The sequence below is a fragment of the Emydura macquarii genome, unplaced genomic scaffold (assembly GCF_026122565.2).
Source record: "Emydura macquarii macquarii isolate MOO-44397 ecotype Brisbane River unplaced genomic scaffold, CSIRO-AGI_Emac_v2 contig_705, whole genome shotgun sequence".
Taxonomy (NCBI): domain Eukaryota; kingdom Metazoa; phylum Chordata; order Testudines; family Chelidae; genus Emydura; species Emydura macquarii.
In genome coordinates, this window is record NW_027130842.1 from 10,615,704 (window position 1) to 10,633,712 (window position 18,009).

The window sequence follows — 18,009 nt, forward strand, 5'->3', positions numbered from 1 at the left end:
TTAAATATTTTTTGGAAAATTTCACCCAAAAGGGTTCAGTTGTGTCTCAGAATAAAGCTTGGGGAAAATAGTTTTGCCCATATTAAAAAAATAAATAAATAAAAAATCCTACAATAGTTCTGTTAAGAAGCTTTAGCATCTCCATGCTTTGGCCCAGGAATTTGAAATTTGGCAGGAAGGTTGGCGTGGTATCAGGGATGTACCTTTGCGGTCTCTGTGAAAATTTGGCCAGGCTTATGAGTTTCTGAAAACCTCAGTGGTCAAATGATCAGTAGAGACTTGTTAGAAGTTGGCAGCTAAATTCTCCAAAGATTGTCTGCACTGGACACACTCCAGGGTAGTGTTCAGTATACAATCATCCTTTCTCTTTCATAAGTTCCCTGCTTCATTCACTATACTATTCAGCTTCTATATTCAGCTTCTGCAACAAATTGCAGGTGTCCGACAGGAAAAAAAACAGCCCAATTGACTACAGAACCCTGATTCATCTTTAGGGCATGTCCATCCTGTGCACTGAATGAGGCAGAGTACTGTGAAAAAAACCAGTATTTGACCATGTAATTAAAGACTCTATAATAATACATAGGCACCTGTCTTCTCTAGGATTTTACCTCAAGTTAGTCAACTTGTGTTCTTGAGTTAAGAACACTCTCTTTCCCCCTCGTCCCCCAGTGAAAACAAGGCCTTTGTGACTGCTCTGGTCAGGAAGTCTGTGGTCAAGCCAGGGCTTTAAACCCAGCTCTCCATAGTCCCAATTCAGTGCACCTCTGAATGGTGGCTGTTGCAAAAAACCTAATTTAAGCGACTTGCCTACCATCACATAGGAAGCCTGTAATAGAACTCAGGACAGCACCCAGGTAGAGCCAGTCCATTGCCTTAACAAAAGACCACTTTTTTTTACTTCTTGCAGCCCCTCTTTTATTCAAGGCACATAATGATTACAGTATAGTGCCATTATGTGTAACTATTCCCAAGGGGAATTCAGCTTTGGCAGATTCATTGCAAAAGATAGTATGGCTGAGTGACTGGGACTTGGATTTGCCATGTGGCTGACTTGGGTTGTGGTCTCAACTCTGATAGAAGTAACTGAGAAGTTACACAAAATCATCTTATCTGCAAAATGCACTGTGGGAAGGGAAGGATGTGTTGTTTTCCCCTAGGGTAATGATGGTCTTCGTTGATAAATATTTCCATGCATTACAGATTTTAAAGAGGACACTTGAATTCATGATCTCCTGATGCTACATCTTAGGAACTCCCGCTTCTACCCACATCCCAAAAAAAATCCAATAACTTTGTAACAGTCAGGTTTTGCAGCTATTTCTTGGTACCAGAAACTATATCTCATCGGGGAAGTCCAGTGACAAAAGTGGTTATTGCCTGTTGTTTTTCCCTTGTCTATGCAAAAAGGCATTATAAGCTGAGATCAGAAATAAACAGAATTAAGCTAAATTGTCTAGCCATTTTTATTCCAAAATAAGTGTTCATACAGACTTGCACTAAACTATAAAACTGGTTTTAATTCAAAAAATTTTTCAATGCAAATTTGTGTATAGACCAGCCTATTTTTAAAAAGGTAATTAGGAGGAAGGGAGAAGCTGTATGTTTAGAACTCCTTGTCCAGATGACTCCAAATTTGTGATCAAAACTGAATATTGAATCCTCTACTGCTATAGCATATTTCAAGCCAATCTGACTATGCATGTGGATTTAGAGAAGCTTGAAAATTTTGTATGAAACAGAAGTGGTATTGCAGTTTTACTATAATGTGACTAGTAGCCTCCCTGTAATAGTACTTTAAGACAGACCTAAACAATTAGACTGAAAGAAAGTGAAACAGCTGCATCAAGTCAGGTCAGTTGGAATTACTTTGTTCCTTTTACTAACAAAATATGACAAGATTGAAAACTTTTAACATTATATATGACTGTATTTAAAAATAATTTTCTGTTAGTACTTTAGGCCTAACTTCAGGTTGGAGTGTCACTGTGCTAGGCACTGTACAACCATATAGTATAGGACAGTCCGTATCCCCAAAGAGCCTACAGGCGAGAAGATGAAATGTAAACAGGTGAGTGAATGAATAAGCAGGCAGGGTAATAATTAGGGTAATAGTGATAAAATGTTTCATCAGAGATTGGGTGTAGACACGTACTTTAACACCTTGTATTAAAATCACAGATCTATCTGATCCCTTCACTTATAATGGGCAGAGTGTTTACTTTCTGTCCTACCCTTTTTAAATAGCCTCTTAATATTACCACTTTCTAATAAATACATCTGATTTACACAGTAGCGTAAATGTATCCAGTGCTTTACAGAGCATAGTCCCAATAAAAGTGAAGTATTTAATTGCAGTCTGTAATATGAACTAATACAGAAATTGAGTTGATTGTGAAGTTTTCTCATCATTGTGTATCAAACAATGAAGCAGAATGAGTGCAATAAACATAGGTGAACCTTGTTTTGATGTACAGCTAGAATGTGAAATGATTTGGTGAAGTCTAATACAATGTCTTGCTTTAATGGAGTAAGCTGCAAAATAGACTTGGTGTAATATCTTCACTATTTTAAAATGCTGTGACCTAAACACTACTTCAGTTTTTGTATATTAGCCTTCTGTGGACCATTTTTTTTGTGAATGATGGTGATAGTACACTAACAGCATCAGAAATTAGAAGCAATTATTAATAGTTCTGAGCCATAATTCAGAAATAAATTGGTATGTGCTATGTCTACTGTTATAACTATAACCACTTTCTAGCAGTGTTGTTTGTGAAGTTTTGGTTTATTTTTCTGTGCAGTTTCACATGCCATCTCTTTGCCACTAATAAAACACTTGGTTTTATTCAAGGCTCAGTTTACGTCAAAAACTGCATTTAATACTGAGAATATAGTATGCTCAGTAGCAGAGGCGTCCCTTACTTTAAAATCTACTTCGTATGGTGTATTCATAGGGTTTGCTAAAAATTCTGCAGTGTTTGGGATGAATACAGTACAAGGGGTATTTGTTGTTTTCTTTTTTACTCTTCCCTTTACAATTTAGTTTGTAGGTTTTGTAAAAGCTTATTTTTACAAATTGTAATATGTGGCCAAATTTAACTTTTCTGTTAATGTGAGAAGATTTATTGTCCAGATTTGCTTGCTCTGACTCTTTAGATTTTTTTTTTTTTTTTTTTTTTTTTTGGGTGATTAACTTTTTCTTGATTTTTTTTTTCCACAAAGAAACAGACAATGAAAAGTGCTAAAAGGTAAATGTCTTATGCTTGTATATGTTTCCAAATACCACATGGTTCACTGGATCACCATTAGAATTATTCAGCTACCCAATTTTACAACTTGTCAAAGCTGCAAAGCCAGACAATACAAAACCAGACCATACTACATAGACATAACATGTTAGACTCTTTAGCTTTTAATACAGATAAAATACTTGATTCACACTTTATTCAGAAGTATAATTGGATGTGTGGTCTTACATAGCTGAAGCAACTTGTCAGGGGCATGAAAAAGCATTTTTATGGAATCATTTTCACAGGGCAATACTAGCTTTCATCTTTATCAAATGTTGCAGTATGGTGGATATTAAATTAGCTAAAATGGGACTTTGTTCTGCTGATATGTATTACAGCTTTACTGGTACATCAAAAAGCTAGGATGGAGCGACTTCAACGTGAACTTGAGATTCAAAAGAAAAAGTTGGATAAACTAAAATCAGAGGTCAATGAAATGGAGAATAATCTGACACGAAGGCGCCTGAAAAGATCGAATTCTGTTTCCCAAATTCCTTCAGTAAGTTGAAATCTCTCTATGCTGTAAAATTCAAACCCATAAGCATGATCTTTTTTAATAAAAAAAAAAAAAGGCACAATATTTTATTTAATGGCACATTGTACAATATCTAGAATTAAATAGGTAGTCAGTGTTTCTCCTCTCGTCATCTGTATACCAAAATGATCTGTGAAGCTAGTTTAAAAAGAAGCTAACACTTTGGACCAAACATAACACTTTTAAAAGAAGAAGGATTATAGTATTTTACCAGCCATCATGAGCTGGACTACTAGCTGAACAGTAACCTGAATCAGAAACAGTTATTAGTCTGGAAAGGGACAGTAATTCAGTAGCGATCTATCTGTGAGCACATGTGAGCTAAGCACTTGGCCTGAAAGAAGTAACAATAAAACCATGACAGAGGTGACCGATACATCTCCAGTCCAAAAATAAGCTTAAATGTGAACAGTGGTTGATAATGAAGTGGGAAAGCTCAGTCTAACAGATGTCTCTTTTCAGCTGGAAGAAATGCAACAGTTGCGAAGTTGTAACAGACAGCTACAGATAGACATAGATTGCCTAACCAAAGAGATTGATCTTTTTCAAGCAAGAGGTACAGTATATTTTGTCAGTGCACCAGCAACTGTAAACATCCCTTCTTTATTTTATTCCCCCCATACCTCCATCGGCCCCTTGACATATAAATCAAATATCAGGCGAAGCTATACATGATCATCACATAAGTTCATAAGTTCTTTGCATTATCATAATATTATTATAGCTATGGTTACAAAAGTACTTTCATTCTAAGCCTGTGATTGTGGTGGTTTTATAATCTCCTCGCTACCTACTCCCTCAAATAAAAGTCTGGGGTTGAAATTTATCCTGCTTGCCATAAGTCTAGAAATAAACTATTTCATAACATTGGAAAAATCTAGTTGGCTATTTTTTGAGTTATGAAAAATGAAAAAAGTTTCTCTGAATGCATGGCCAGCATTCCTCACTTATTTCTGCCCGTTACCTAATCACACATTAAAACTATGCTTCACATTTGCTTCCAGCATGTCCTCCCTCCTCGTCGGCAGGGACACAAGTCTTGTTTTCCCCTATGCTTTTGGATTTTTTGGTCATGGAAAACCAGGATTGTGCACCTGCAGGTTAGGAGGAAGAAAATGGGGAGTTAGTGGAGAGAACGTTACATTGAAGTTTTGAGTTCCTGGACATAGTTGAGAAACAGAAAAAGAGAGGTTTGCTGACATCCAATAAAAGGTCATTGGGTAAAACACTTCTCTTTAACATGGTTTCAGATTTGATCAGATTTATTTTGGAGGTTTGTAGAACTGAAATGGTTGGCATTTGAAATGCCAAACTTAGCATACAATTAATATTCAAGGGCAGTGCATGCTTTCCTAAGTTAGAAAAAAGAGAGAGAAGTTGTGAATGAGTGAAAATAACTTTCCAGTATGTTTCAATACACACCTTTTTCTTTTTAGAGAGGAAATTAAAACAAAATAAAAAGTTTATGAAATATTGATTGAGAGTTTAAACATATGAAATTGAGGAAATTCAAATTAAGTAATCAAATTAAGTAATTCCTACATGAATAGTAGCTCAGCAATAAGTTGCATGTAGCTTTTATATATTTAAGTGTGTGTCATAATTGTAAGTGGCTAAGGACCTCAGAGCTTCTGTATATTAAGTTGTTAAATATATAAACTATATTGTATAGTGGGAAACAGACAGTGCCTTTGTTTTGACTATGGTAAAATAATTATCTTAAAAACCCAAATATGTGAAAGAGGCAGATGAAAATCACCAATATAATGTTTTTAATATATAAAACTTTAATTGAATATTATTTAAGGAGTCTGTCTGCGAGGTAGAGCTGGTGACTGAATCAAGATTCCTGATTTCTGTTCCCATCTCTGCCTTCACTTGTTGTGTAACCTTAGAGGGAAAGTTATTTAGCCTGTCATTGCCACCAGTAATATCTTTCTCAGACCTGTATTGATTTGTTGGTATGAAAGGCGTTAATGAGGTGCATAGTAGTAGTATCATTTATAACCTATACAAAAAAAAAATTATGCTTTTATATCCAGAGGTGTTTTTTAAAAAACCTATATTTATTTACCCTTTTTCAGGACCACATTTTAATCCCAGCGCTATTCATAACTTTTATGACAATATTGGATTTCTAGGTCCTGTGCCACCAAAACCCAAAGGTACTGTATCTGTTGGTAAGTTTGGATTTAGTTCTAGCATAAATACCATTATACTAAAATCCTATTTTTACCTCTCTAGCAACTCATGTGGTAATACTGATTCAGTCTGAATATTGATTTTGGTGTGTCTGTTTTCAAAGGCATGAATGCCACTAAGTCTATGTCTACACAGCGGTTTAAGCCTGGGTCCAAACCCGGGCTGAAGCCAAAACCCATTGCATCCACACTGCAAATGTACTAACCTAGGGTTTAGACCATGGAGGGTCTGAGCCCGTGGTAAGCTGGGACCTAGGAGCCCTAATGATTTTCTGTGTGCACGTAGTCCCAGGTTGACTCAGGTCCCAGAAGTCCTCTAGATGTACTCCAGAATTCATGGCAGCAGAGGAGTAGCACAGCAGGCAGGCAGCACAGTGGCAGGAAGCGCCATTAATGCCTGGCTGAGCACATTCCTCCTTCCTGCTCCTCTAGAAGCAGCAGCACCAGATCCTCTTTGCTTACCTGGACAAGAAAGCAAAGATGGAAGGCAGCTCCTGGCCATTGGGATGTTACGGGTCATGCCTTCCCCAGCTGGGCTGAGCCGGGAGCCCTTCCCCCTCCTTTACCCTGTAGGGCAGCTGCTTGATTCTGTTTCACTATCTGGCCCTTGCTCCTATCTCCCCAACACCCCTCCCTAGAGCTGCATGTGCAGGGGCACTCAGGCAGCATGCACTGTGAGGGCAGTGAGTGGGAGCCAGCCCCAAAACTAGGGTTATCAACCCTCTAGGATTGTCCTGGAGTCTCCAGGAATTAAAGATTATGTGATGTGATGAAACCTCCTGGAATACATCCAACCAAATTTGCCAACCCTACCCAAAACTTCCCCCACAGCCTCCCGCTGATCTCTGCCCTGCCCCCTGGGGCACAGTGGGAACAGAGATCAGGGATCCCAGGAAGTGCTAGAGTATACTGCTCCCCACGCTCTGGGGATGCACTTCACAAACAAACAAAAACATCTTCACTGAACATCACATTTTAAAAATTAAGAATTGCAAAGTTTCATTTTAGTTTGAGAGCTCTGGAGACGGATATCCTAATTATTCTCAGAAAAGGTGCATGTGGGCGTTTTCCTACCAGTGTGATTCAGCCTAGAGCTGAAGCGCCCAGTTCTCAGTTTAATGATAGTTCAGTGTAAAACCTTCTCAAACTACAGTCATTCTTGAGATAGCTACCAGAGGAGCTAATTATGTGGTTTATATACTGATTATGGGCACATGAGTCCCATCAATAACACCAATACAGTTAGGAAACAGGGCGATCAATAGAGTTTTCGCATAGTGTACCACATTCCTAGGACTAGAGTGTCAACATTGCAGGTGGGAGGGGAGGGTGCTAGCACTGTGGTTAGGTTTACTTTGACTCGGGTCTGTGCACTGCAGTGTGGATGCCAGAGCCCTCGGTTCAAGCATGGCTCAGAAAATTCTTAACCTATGGTTAAAATACAGCATAGACGCTTACAGCCAGGTTCTCTGACATAGTTTAGCTGACTCCAGTCCTACTAACCCTAGGCTTACATTGCTGTGTGGACATAGCCTTAGGCACCTATCTCAGGTTGAACATCAATGAGAGTAACTCCTACCTCTGCATGCTTTCGTTCCTTTTCTGTTTCATTGTATACATTCTCAGACTTTCAGGGAGGGAAGAAATTAATATAAAGGAATGATTACATTTATTATTTTAAAATACATGAATTAGATTGGTTTTTTTTAAATATTGATCTGTATTTACTTAATCTATTGCACTGTTCTAACTGAACTAAGTTAGGTGGCTTAGTCACAGTCCCTAGTGAAAGAATATTGCTTTAGAAAAGAACGATGTTGGTAGAGAATGCCAAGGAGGGTATACAAAATGTCTTGTGATCTCCGTGTGTGTTGGCTGTTCTTAATGTATTCTGAACTATTGGAGCTCTTCCTTCTGGTTCTTGCTTTATGCACTGTTTGAGAAGTGGCTAGTTCAAGAATTTTGGCACTGGCAAAGCATTCATTTCTGACAATCCATGATTTCCCAAAGTATGTATGTTTAGCACATAATGCTAAAGAAAACTAGGAGCTATTTTAGCAGCATACCAGATATCAAAGAAATGGGCTTTCCTTATTCTAGAATAGTGGAGGGCAATTCCATTGTAGATGTGACAGTGTTCCCCTTTTCTGGAAGGAGTCAAGTAGTTCAACTTTGCAAGCATACTTTTTCTGATGGTTCACTAATGAACTGCTTTGACACTGAATATGTTGCCCAAGGACTAATAGTAGGAAGGTAAGTAGAAGATAAATGAGAGTTTTTGTAGCAAAGAGCCAGGGAGGATGGATTTAAATAACGGATTTTAATACGATTTAAATCAGCAAGCAGGAAATCTTGATTTAAATAATCAATTTTAATCTTGTTTTGCATTTTTACTTCTTAATTATATCCCTAAATAAAGGTTGATTCTCTTCATTTGGAAACCATTAAAACTTGTTGATTTGCAAATAAATATAGCCTTTACACTAAATTTGGTACTACTATTTTTTGGTAACCAGGAGAATGTACTATATGCTTATTTAAGCAATTATCTAACTTAATGTAAATTTATTCAGATTCTAAATATTTATTTTTGATTGTTAGAAAATGGTGAATGATCCATTTTTATGTATTAGTTGATTATTAATTTTCTAGTTATTATTTGTGTCAAGCTGCATTGGATGGAAATTGGAATTCAATTAAAAATCCCCAAGAACAACATTTTTAAATTGTTTTTATTAGTTTCATTTAACTACCTTTAGTATATGGATACATAAGGAAAAAAAAGTAAGTTTTATAATAAGTAATAAGAATAAGTATTGTTTGTAGTTAGTGAATAGAACTGATTGTTTATGACCACCATGTCCTTCAAGATTTTAGAACTAGTAGATTTCAGTCTCTCGCACATTTGTTCTCATTTATAAAATGGAAGTGGGAAAATCAGCTTTTCTGCTTTGTCAAATCCCAACTGGAAGTTCATTGAATGAACTAGTCATTGAACTGAATTAGTTGAATAAACTGACATTAAAAGAATATTCTTTCTGCATCTGCAGAAGATGCTACTGCTGTCAAAAGCTGCGTTAGTGTTTAAATTTTAATTCTGATTTCCATCAGTTCAGTGCTTTAACTTTCATTAAAACTTCAGCAGCAAACACGTACCACTTGAATATTAATTTTTATTTAATATAAATTATTTTAATATTAATTTCAAATTTAATTTTAAATAATTTTTTTAATAAAAATGCATTTTATTAACATTTTTTAAATCTGATTTAAATAAAAATCTGGAAATTGTTTTTTTAAAAAAATCATTTTTTAACCCACCTTGCAAAAAGCAAATGATTACTTACCCTTGATATTTAAGTAGCAACAACTGTTAAATAAGTTAGTTGTCAGATGCTATATTTAAAATACTGTGGCTTTATATTTTTAACTGACAGTATTTCTGTTAAGAGCATAAGGAGTTTGTTTAAACAAATTATTGCAACAATTTTAAATAAAAACTATGGGCTCTACGTTATAGAAGTAATTCATAACATTTAGCTTTTATTCTGTGAGCATTTTCCAAAGGAGAAGCATGCATCTGGGGTTGGACATCTCTCTGAAGGGGGTTAATAATTCCTAAAGTTTGGAATGCAGACATCTGAGTCTTCAAATTATGAAAGAAAGAGATGTCATGCTTCCTGGGCCTGAAAACTCAGTCATAATTGATGTCAGCTGTTTTAAAAAATATTCAAAAGCAGAGGCATGCACAGAAATTTAACTTTGACCCCTTTGGTGAGGGGGCATTGTGTGCCCCCAACCCAGGATGAGTTCATGCTCTCTTGCCTTCCTCCCCCTCCACTCCGGCCCCCCAGGAGGAGCCGCTCAACTCTACAGTTTAGGTTTGCACTTAAAATACAGTGTAGATAATGATGAATTTTGGATGCAAGTATTTGGAGACATTTGTATATTTCCACCATTCACAATAAGTGAAAAATAATTCTCTTAAAATCTGTGATGATGAGTATTTATTGTAAATAAACTGAGAAATGTTGATTCAAAAAGTTACAAAATAAAATTTTAGCAGTAAAGCAAGATTCTAACAAGCTACAGTGAAATCTAACCAACTGTCAAAATGTTTGCCATTGCCATTTCAAGAGAATAACAACAGACATTACATATTATGAAAAGCTAAACTTTGTATCTGGAGTAGTGAAATTAATCTGCTTAGGAAAGGGTGGAATACTGAGGTAGAATATGCATAGTGTATGTGTGTATCATTAAATGCTGTTACCATGGTGCTGCACTAAAATTAACCCATAAAATGTAGCTGGTGTGTAATGTAAATAGTGCATATCACAGGGAGTGTGCAACACCAGTGCTCTGTCATCTGTACTAGTTGCCTCTTGGTTTTTAGGTGATGGGATTTTTTAAATCTATAAAGATCTGTGGCATAGAACTTGGCTGCTTGTATCAGCTATATGTCATTCTGCTGGAGTTGAAATTAGTGGAGGCATTCAACTGAATCCCTCTTTGGTATGGTGCTCTCCACAAGCGAACCTCGGGTTTGGAATTCCGTACGCCACGCCCATATTCCCCTTAATCTCAAATAGCCAAGGACTATTGATAATGGTGCAAAGAGTACACTTACAAAATTTGTGGATGACACCAAACTGGGACATGTTGCAAGCACTTTGGAGGACAGGACTAGAATTCAAAACAACCATGACAAATTGGAGAATTAGTCTGAAATCAACAAGATGAAATTCAGTAAAGGCAAGGTACTACGCTTAGGATGAAAAATCAAATGCACTAATACAAAATGGCAGTCGTAATGCAGAAAAGGATTTTGGAAGGGTATAATGGATCACAAATTGAATATGAGCGAACAATGTGATTCAGTTGCAGAAAAGGCAGATATAATTCTGGGATATATTGAAAGGAATGCTGTTTGTAAGACACCGGAGGTAATCATTCCACTCTCGTAGGTATTGTTAAGACATTAGCTGGAGTATTGTGTCCAGTTTTTGGTGCCGCACTTAACATAAAAGGTGTGGAAAAATTGGAGAGAGTTTAGAGGAGAGCAGCAAAAATGATAAGAGATTTAGAAAACCTGACCCGTGAAGAAAGGTTAAAAAAACTGGGCATGTTTAATCTTGAAAGAAGACGAAGACTAAAGGGAAACCTGGTAAGTTCAAGTATGTTGAGGGCTGTTATAAAGAGAATGGTGATTAATTATTCTCCATGTCTCCTCCATGTGTAAGACAGGAAGTAATGGGCTTAATCTGCAGCAAGAAAATTTAGATTAGCTATTACGAAAAGCTTCCTAACTGTAAGTATAGTTAAATACAGAATAGGTAGCCATGGGAAGCTATGGAATCCTCATCAGTGGAGGTTCTTAAAAATGGGTTATATAGACACCTGTCAGGGATAGTGTAGGTTTACTTGGTCCTGCCTCAGCACAGGGGGATTGACTAGATGACCTCTCAAGGTCCCTTCCAGTCTTATGCTGCTTTGAGTCTGATCTTCAGGGAATGCTGCAAGGCCTTTTTTTTCATAGACTTTGAGGAAAGTGGCATGGTAAGAACTGTATTTGTGAACGTGGCAGAGTATGGTTTTTGATATTTCTAGTTGTTCATTTTCTGGTTTGGGGAAAGCTGCTGATCTTTTCTTTCATCTTTTGTTCAGGGTCAGATTTATAAATTTGACTTCAAAGTCCCCTAGAGTGCTTTTTTTTTTTTTCCTTTCCCCCTCTTGTAAATGTAAATAAATATTAACTTATTTTGTGACTTTATATAATCTCCTCCTCTGTGCACACCTTCCCCTTGCTGACTAATTTAGTCTGCTAAAACTGCAGTATTCAAATAAATTTAGGAAGAGGCTTGATAGAGAAAAGAAAAGTGGGTGGGAGACTTACCTTTGATGTGGCATTCACATTTGGCTAAGTTATATAGGCAAACAGGTAAAGGGAGGAGGGAGAGATCTGTCTGTCACTTACAACAACTTGTGCAGTTTTCACAGGTACAAGCTAATTTTGTTAGTTACCCAAAACTCAGCTCAAAATTCTGTCCATCCTTGCTGTTCCTGGTTAGTAATTGATTTTTTTTTCCATATCTACAGATCAAAGGTCCATTGTCAAAACACCAAAGACTGTTCCAGACACAGATGAAGATGAGGGAGCTCAGTGGAGTTGTACTGCCTGTACTTTTTTAAATCATCCAGCCTTAAACCGTTGTGAACAATGTGAAATGCCTAGGCATTTCTAAGCCAATAGGCCCATTATCTTCTGTAAAACCATAACAAACCTACAATGGACTATTCTGTCATTGGGAAAAAAAATCATTTATGCATAGGATTTTGTAAAATTGAAGGTTTGACAAGATGGTGTTTTGCTAATGTTTAATGTCAGCCCACAGAGCTAATAATACCTCAGTGTTGTGTCCAAGGCAGTTGAAATTCATCAGCTGAAAGGTAATCTGCTGAAAGACTTGGTTGCCAGCTGCCTAAACCGTGTACAGTATTACCAATATCCCAATAAGATAATTCTCACCGTGTTCAGTGCTTGGGTGTTCCCCATCCCTCTTTATCCCCCAATGTCACTACTGAATTTTGACAGGGGAAAGGAATAGAATGATAGCTTTTTAGTTTTCGAAGCTTTCAGTGAAACACTACATATGCAGAGGAAATTAAAAGCAACAAGGTTAACTATATTTAAACTGTTTGCTACCACAGTGCCAATCGATAGGGGAAGAACTTCACAAATCAGTGGTACTCTTTGCCTTGTCTTCCCTGAAAACGTCTCTGCTCTGTGAAGCCAGGATCTATACAATCACCTCTAAAGATGAAAAGGAAAAACTGCATGCATTGTCTGTACAATACACCGTGAAATACCCCCAAAGCTTTTCCTACTGTACATAGCTCTAGAGCCTGCTTTAAGTGATTTCTTTTCTTCACCTTTATTATTTTCTTGTACTTCTGTATGTATAGTGTAATAGTCTTTTTTGTTAACTTTCTTTTTTCCCTTTAAGTGATTAAGCACGATCATGTCCCTTTTTTAAGCTTTTATCTGAGAGAAGCAATGCCTTAAAATAAGACCATTAATGATAAGAAACTATGCACAAAATAGCTTTCCTGTGCTCATTCTGTACATTGCTCTTGTAAATGCTGATGATCTGTGAAGACCTGCAGATGCAGCTTAGTAAAAATGCAGGAAAAGTTGGAAGAGTTATACATATAGTTCACTCTGTACACTGAGTTTTTACGGTGGGTGACAAGAGATAGCGTTTTGTCTGGCACAAGGAAACTTAAACGAAGAAACTTTCAACCCACCAACAGACGAGCACCTGATTGATTTAAAGCTTGCTTCATCTGCTGGGTATCTTGCAGACTCTTGAAGAGATATTTATTGGGGAAGTACATATAATACCAAAACCAACAGCAGCAGCAGCATACAGCTTTGTTCAGAGAACTTTAAAAGCTTTCCTGTTTCGGCAGCCAGTTTCTAAACCTGACTTGGTGGTGAAGTCTTTTATTTATAGAAAACAAGGATAGCAATATTTAGGGCAACTGAAATAAAGGCTGGAAAAGAGAAATCAAGCACACTTGAACACTGAAGCAACCTCAGCATCTCTTTATTTTGATGATCTATGTTTTTAAGGAAAATATTCAGGTGATCAGGAATGTATGTAACTGAAATCAAGAAAATGAAATTACAGTATGCACGAAAAAGACAGCATGTAAATAATAATGTAGCAGCACTAAAGTGAGGCTGGAGGGAGTGCTAAAAATGTAGCAAAAGGCAAGAGATAAAGTAGACTGTCACCCACTGTAAACATTTGCCAGTGGACATTTTTAAATAGGAATTTTACAAGTGATCTATGTGAATGCACAAAGGCCTTTTGTTTTGAAGGCTTTGCATTTTTTTATGTGGGAAGAAAAAGACAATCCCAGGTAATTAGGCAATATACCCAAAGCACTTGCATTCAATGCATTTTGTTTATAAAAATGGCCTTGTTTTTCAGCTTCATCTGCAGTTCTATGTGAAGATTGACAAATCAGTTTTTACCTGTTTTATTAATAAAACCTAATTTGGATATCTTGAGTTGATGGTTTTGTGATTAGCTGGATAAACTGTCTTTGTAACAGATAAGTTATTTATAAAAATTAAAAAAAAAATTATATTCTAATGTTTTGGTTTTGTGATTTATTTTCTTTTACAACCTTGTGGAGTAACAATGTAGCCAACTGAGCAATAAATAGCTAAATACAGCTTTAAAATATGCTGATTTGTGATGGCCAAAGATTTAATTAAAACCTATTTTTATTGCATCTTTTTTCATCTTGTATCTTTCCTATGGCTTCTTTCTGGTACATATTAGTTAAATGTGTACAGGGCTTGTTGTGCTCCACAATAGTGCATCCATAAAATTATATCCTGACTATAGAATTATTTCCTGCTCCAGAAAGTAAAGCTTCTTTCAATCAGAGGTGATGTACCCAATCAAGGCCTGGCCTACCCCCAGTTTTTGTACTGCTATATCAATTTTGAAGCAGTAGACATACTTAAAACGGTACAATCTTCTAGTGCGGATGCAGTTATATTGGTATAAAGGTGCTTACATTGGGATAGCTTATTATATAGAGAGCACATTCACATCAGTATAACTGTGTCCACACTAGGGGTTATGGTACATTAAAGGTGCTTATATCAATAAATTTACAGAAATAAGCCATATTGATATAAGAACCTTTATATCAATGTAACTGCATCCATGCAAAGGGCTTATACTGCTCTAACCATATTGGTATAGAAACCAATATACTGGTACAAAAACTAGACAAACCCCAAGAAAGGCAGGCAAGCCACAATATGTTCACTCAGTGACCTTTAATCGCTTTCCTTTTAACATTATTTGGGGGGAAAGGGTGTGAAGCTTTTGTAATGCTGAACAAGGTCAGCATACTTGTTACTGGATTAAAATGGACATGTATGATTATTGGTGCCTGTGCCACAATTGGAATTTTTACAGACACTATTGTACAATGTAATAGCCAGGGAACTCTTAATTTCTATTACAGTATAAATATTATTTAAACTTTTGCTTTTAATGTTTAATTTTATTTTCATCACAATACTTTGAACACTTGTCACTAACGGATATTTTCCTTTCTGTGCTTGTTTCTGTATCGCTAACTTGAACAATAAAAGGCATCATCTTAGGGGTGCTAAACTTAGAAATTTTGGGGAGAATTTAAAAATGCAAATTGTCTAAAATATGGTAGGAATTAAGAGCCATCTGGGGCTTGCAGTTCTATCACCTAAATCAAGATAATTTACATATGGGGAGTTTCCTGAAAAAAAACTTGTTCAGGCTGAAATGACAGAGCAAAACATAAGGATGACATTATAGAAATGAAAACACTTGCACTAATGAAATTGTGCTGACTGTATGCAGTGATAGTTACCTGATGTGATAAGACTGCTGAGTATCATGCTGACCATTATTGTTTCATTGTTTCCTTTTGCTCCCCCATCTCTCTGTGCACCCATTGTCTTGTCTTTAGATTGTAAGCTCTTCGGGCAGGAAACTGTTTAGACAGCGGATAGCACAATGGGATTGTAGCCTCTGACTGCAGCTCCTAGATGCTACCATAAAAGAAATAATCTCTTCAGTTATAGCAATGTTTGTTGTTAGGTCTATTATGGAGCAATCTTTAAACAGCGTTTAAACATAGCTTGCTAAAACTATTCCTAACAAAGTTTGGCCAGTCAGAGTTCATGGGTACACACGAGTGGTAAAATAGTCCTTATCAAAAGTATTTTAGAACATGTTTAAAAACACCTTGGTCCTATCCATGCTGGCTAATGAAATAGTATTAGAAACTTCTCAGCTAAAATCATATTTGAAGCGTTCTACTCTGTTTTAAAATGGCACTATTTTATTACTGGTTTTTTACTCTACTTAGCCCTTCTGAGCCTATAAGCACTGGTATAAGAATGTAACAACCAGTAATATTTTCAATAGCTAATCTTGGGACAGTGAAACAAGAAACAAAAGATTACATTTCCAGTTTTCTTTTATTCAACAGATTCTAAAATCTACCTCTGCAGTAAAATCCAATTTCATTTGGGTTTTTTAGTTTGCATTATGGTTGTAGTGTTGCTTACTGCTACAGTAGTATCAGCTCTTACTTTAAATTCATACAGTTTGATTAATGTGTTTATGTTTTATCATTTGTTCCTTGAGGAGATAAAGAAATTTAATAGCTGAATTTTCCTTTTCCCCTTAAAATACAAGTGCATAACTTGAACCGTTTGATTCTGTACTGTTAAACTATATAACTTGCATATAAATAAGTTATCGCTAGACGTTGAGTGGTATGATTTATTGCTGCTGTAGCAGTTTCCATTAGAGGATCTCTAAACACTTTACAAAAATAATGGATTAAATCTAATCATGTCTTTGTGAGGGGAGTACAGTGATCACACTTAGTTTCTTGTGTTTGAGAGAGACTAGTAAATGTAATAAATATCTCTGAAACTGGGAAACTTTTCAAAATGGAATAAACTTTTAAATGCAGTTATTTTACTGGTGTGGAAGCTGAGGGAGGGAGGTGATTTGGCCAAGGCCACACTGATTCTGTGAAAGAACCAAGTATAGACCAGCTCACCTACTAGTATTGTGCATTAATCATAATATCATTCTTCTCTCAATATTGCTCGTCACCTGAGTGAATTTTCACAGTTACCCAGTATCCTCTTGTATGCTGCAACCCCAGGAAAAATGTACTGTTCTGAGAGTCTGTGTCTACAATCTGAACCTAATGACAGATTGGGTTTAAAACTTTGATTTGAATTGATACCCTTGCCTTTTTATATTTAGCTTCTGTATTTGAACTAAAAACCACCTTCATGATTTTCAGTTATCCTCTAGATGGATCAAATATAGTGAAGCTAGTCAGAGAAAATAAAATGCCCATTCCAAGGCAAATGTGATGAGCAGTACTGTATTTCTTGAATGACATTCATCCATTTTCAGTGTGAATTTAGGAGACTGGAATGTAAAGGAGGAAAAAATGCCATTAATAAGTGTAAGCATGCATATAAAAATTACATAATACAGCTGTCAATGTTCTATGCAAGATTGTTTACAAATGGCTAATATATACCTTTTTATTGTCTAGTCAGTGTTCCAGAATTAGAATCTCATTTTATAGTGGTCAGAAATGTTTTTATACAGTTATTTAGAAATGCTATGTGTTAATAGTAACAGCACTGCAACTTTAGGAACTATGATACACCTCATTAGTGTACAGCAGTAACTACATAAATTGCAACATCTCTGAATGATTCAAGATTCTCCTTGCTTTATGTGTTACATTGTTTTGTAATATAATGTAGATTTTTCCTTTTAGCCCTTTAACCATTACAGTTCAAGAAGAAAAGGTATTATTTTAATGAATTGACATGGAATTTTTGGTGCCATTCATTAATACAAGATAGAATGAGGGGGAAATACACCTCCTTAGTAAATATACCTTTTAAATTTGAATTTCTAATTGCTGACCTTGAAAGATAATCCTTAATTTTATATAGCCTATTTGGAAAAATGTTCAAAAAAGTTCATGGTGAATGTAGACTTTGTTTAAAAAAAAAAAAAAATGTTAGTGAAGCAGGTAACAAAAGAAAAACAAGTTTCAAACAAGTTTGTGAAAGAAAAGCAGGAAGTGCTGTTCATTTTTTCATTTTTGGCCCCATTTCGTTTGAGGGACACGTGCTGTTCCATTTTAGGCATTCAGTTTTATTTAGTATTTAAAAAACTATTGGTGGGGAAACGGATATGTAGGGGAAATAAGATAAAGAAACAGGTATTGCTCAAACTAACGACAAAATTGAGAGTTAAAACTGCAACTCTTTTCTTACAGACCCTTTTTATTCCCCGGTTATTACAATAGATATATGTAATGTAGTGTCACACTCTTCTTATAGATACCTGCAATA

General features: G+C 36.1%; 1 protein-coding gene across 2 annotated transcripts in view; it reads left to right on the forward strand.

Moving 5' to 3' along the window:
* TAB2 (TGF-beta activated kinase 1 (MAP3K7) binding protein 2) overlaps nt 1-14,194 on the forward strand; it is a 140,302-nt gene extending 126,108 nt beyond the window's left edge. Inside the window, exons 5-8 of one of the 2 annotated variants that reach the window (XM_067542381.1) lie at nt 3,632-3,792; nt 4,291-4,384; nt 5,913-6,008; nt 12,129-14,194. In XM_067542381.1, the coding sequence (XP_067398482.1) occupies nt 3,632-3,792; nt 4,291-4,384; nt 5,913-6,008; nt 12,129-12,274 (497 nt within the window). In that variant the 3' untranslated portion in view covers nt 12,275-14,194. The remainder of the gene's footprint in view (nt 1-3,631; nt 3,793-4,290; nt 4,385-5,912; nt 6,009-12,128) is intronic. The other variant, XM_067542382.1, reaches the window with a different exon arrangement.
* Nucleotides 14,195-18,009: the final 3,815 nt, after the last annotated feature.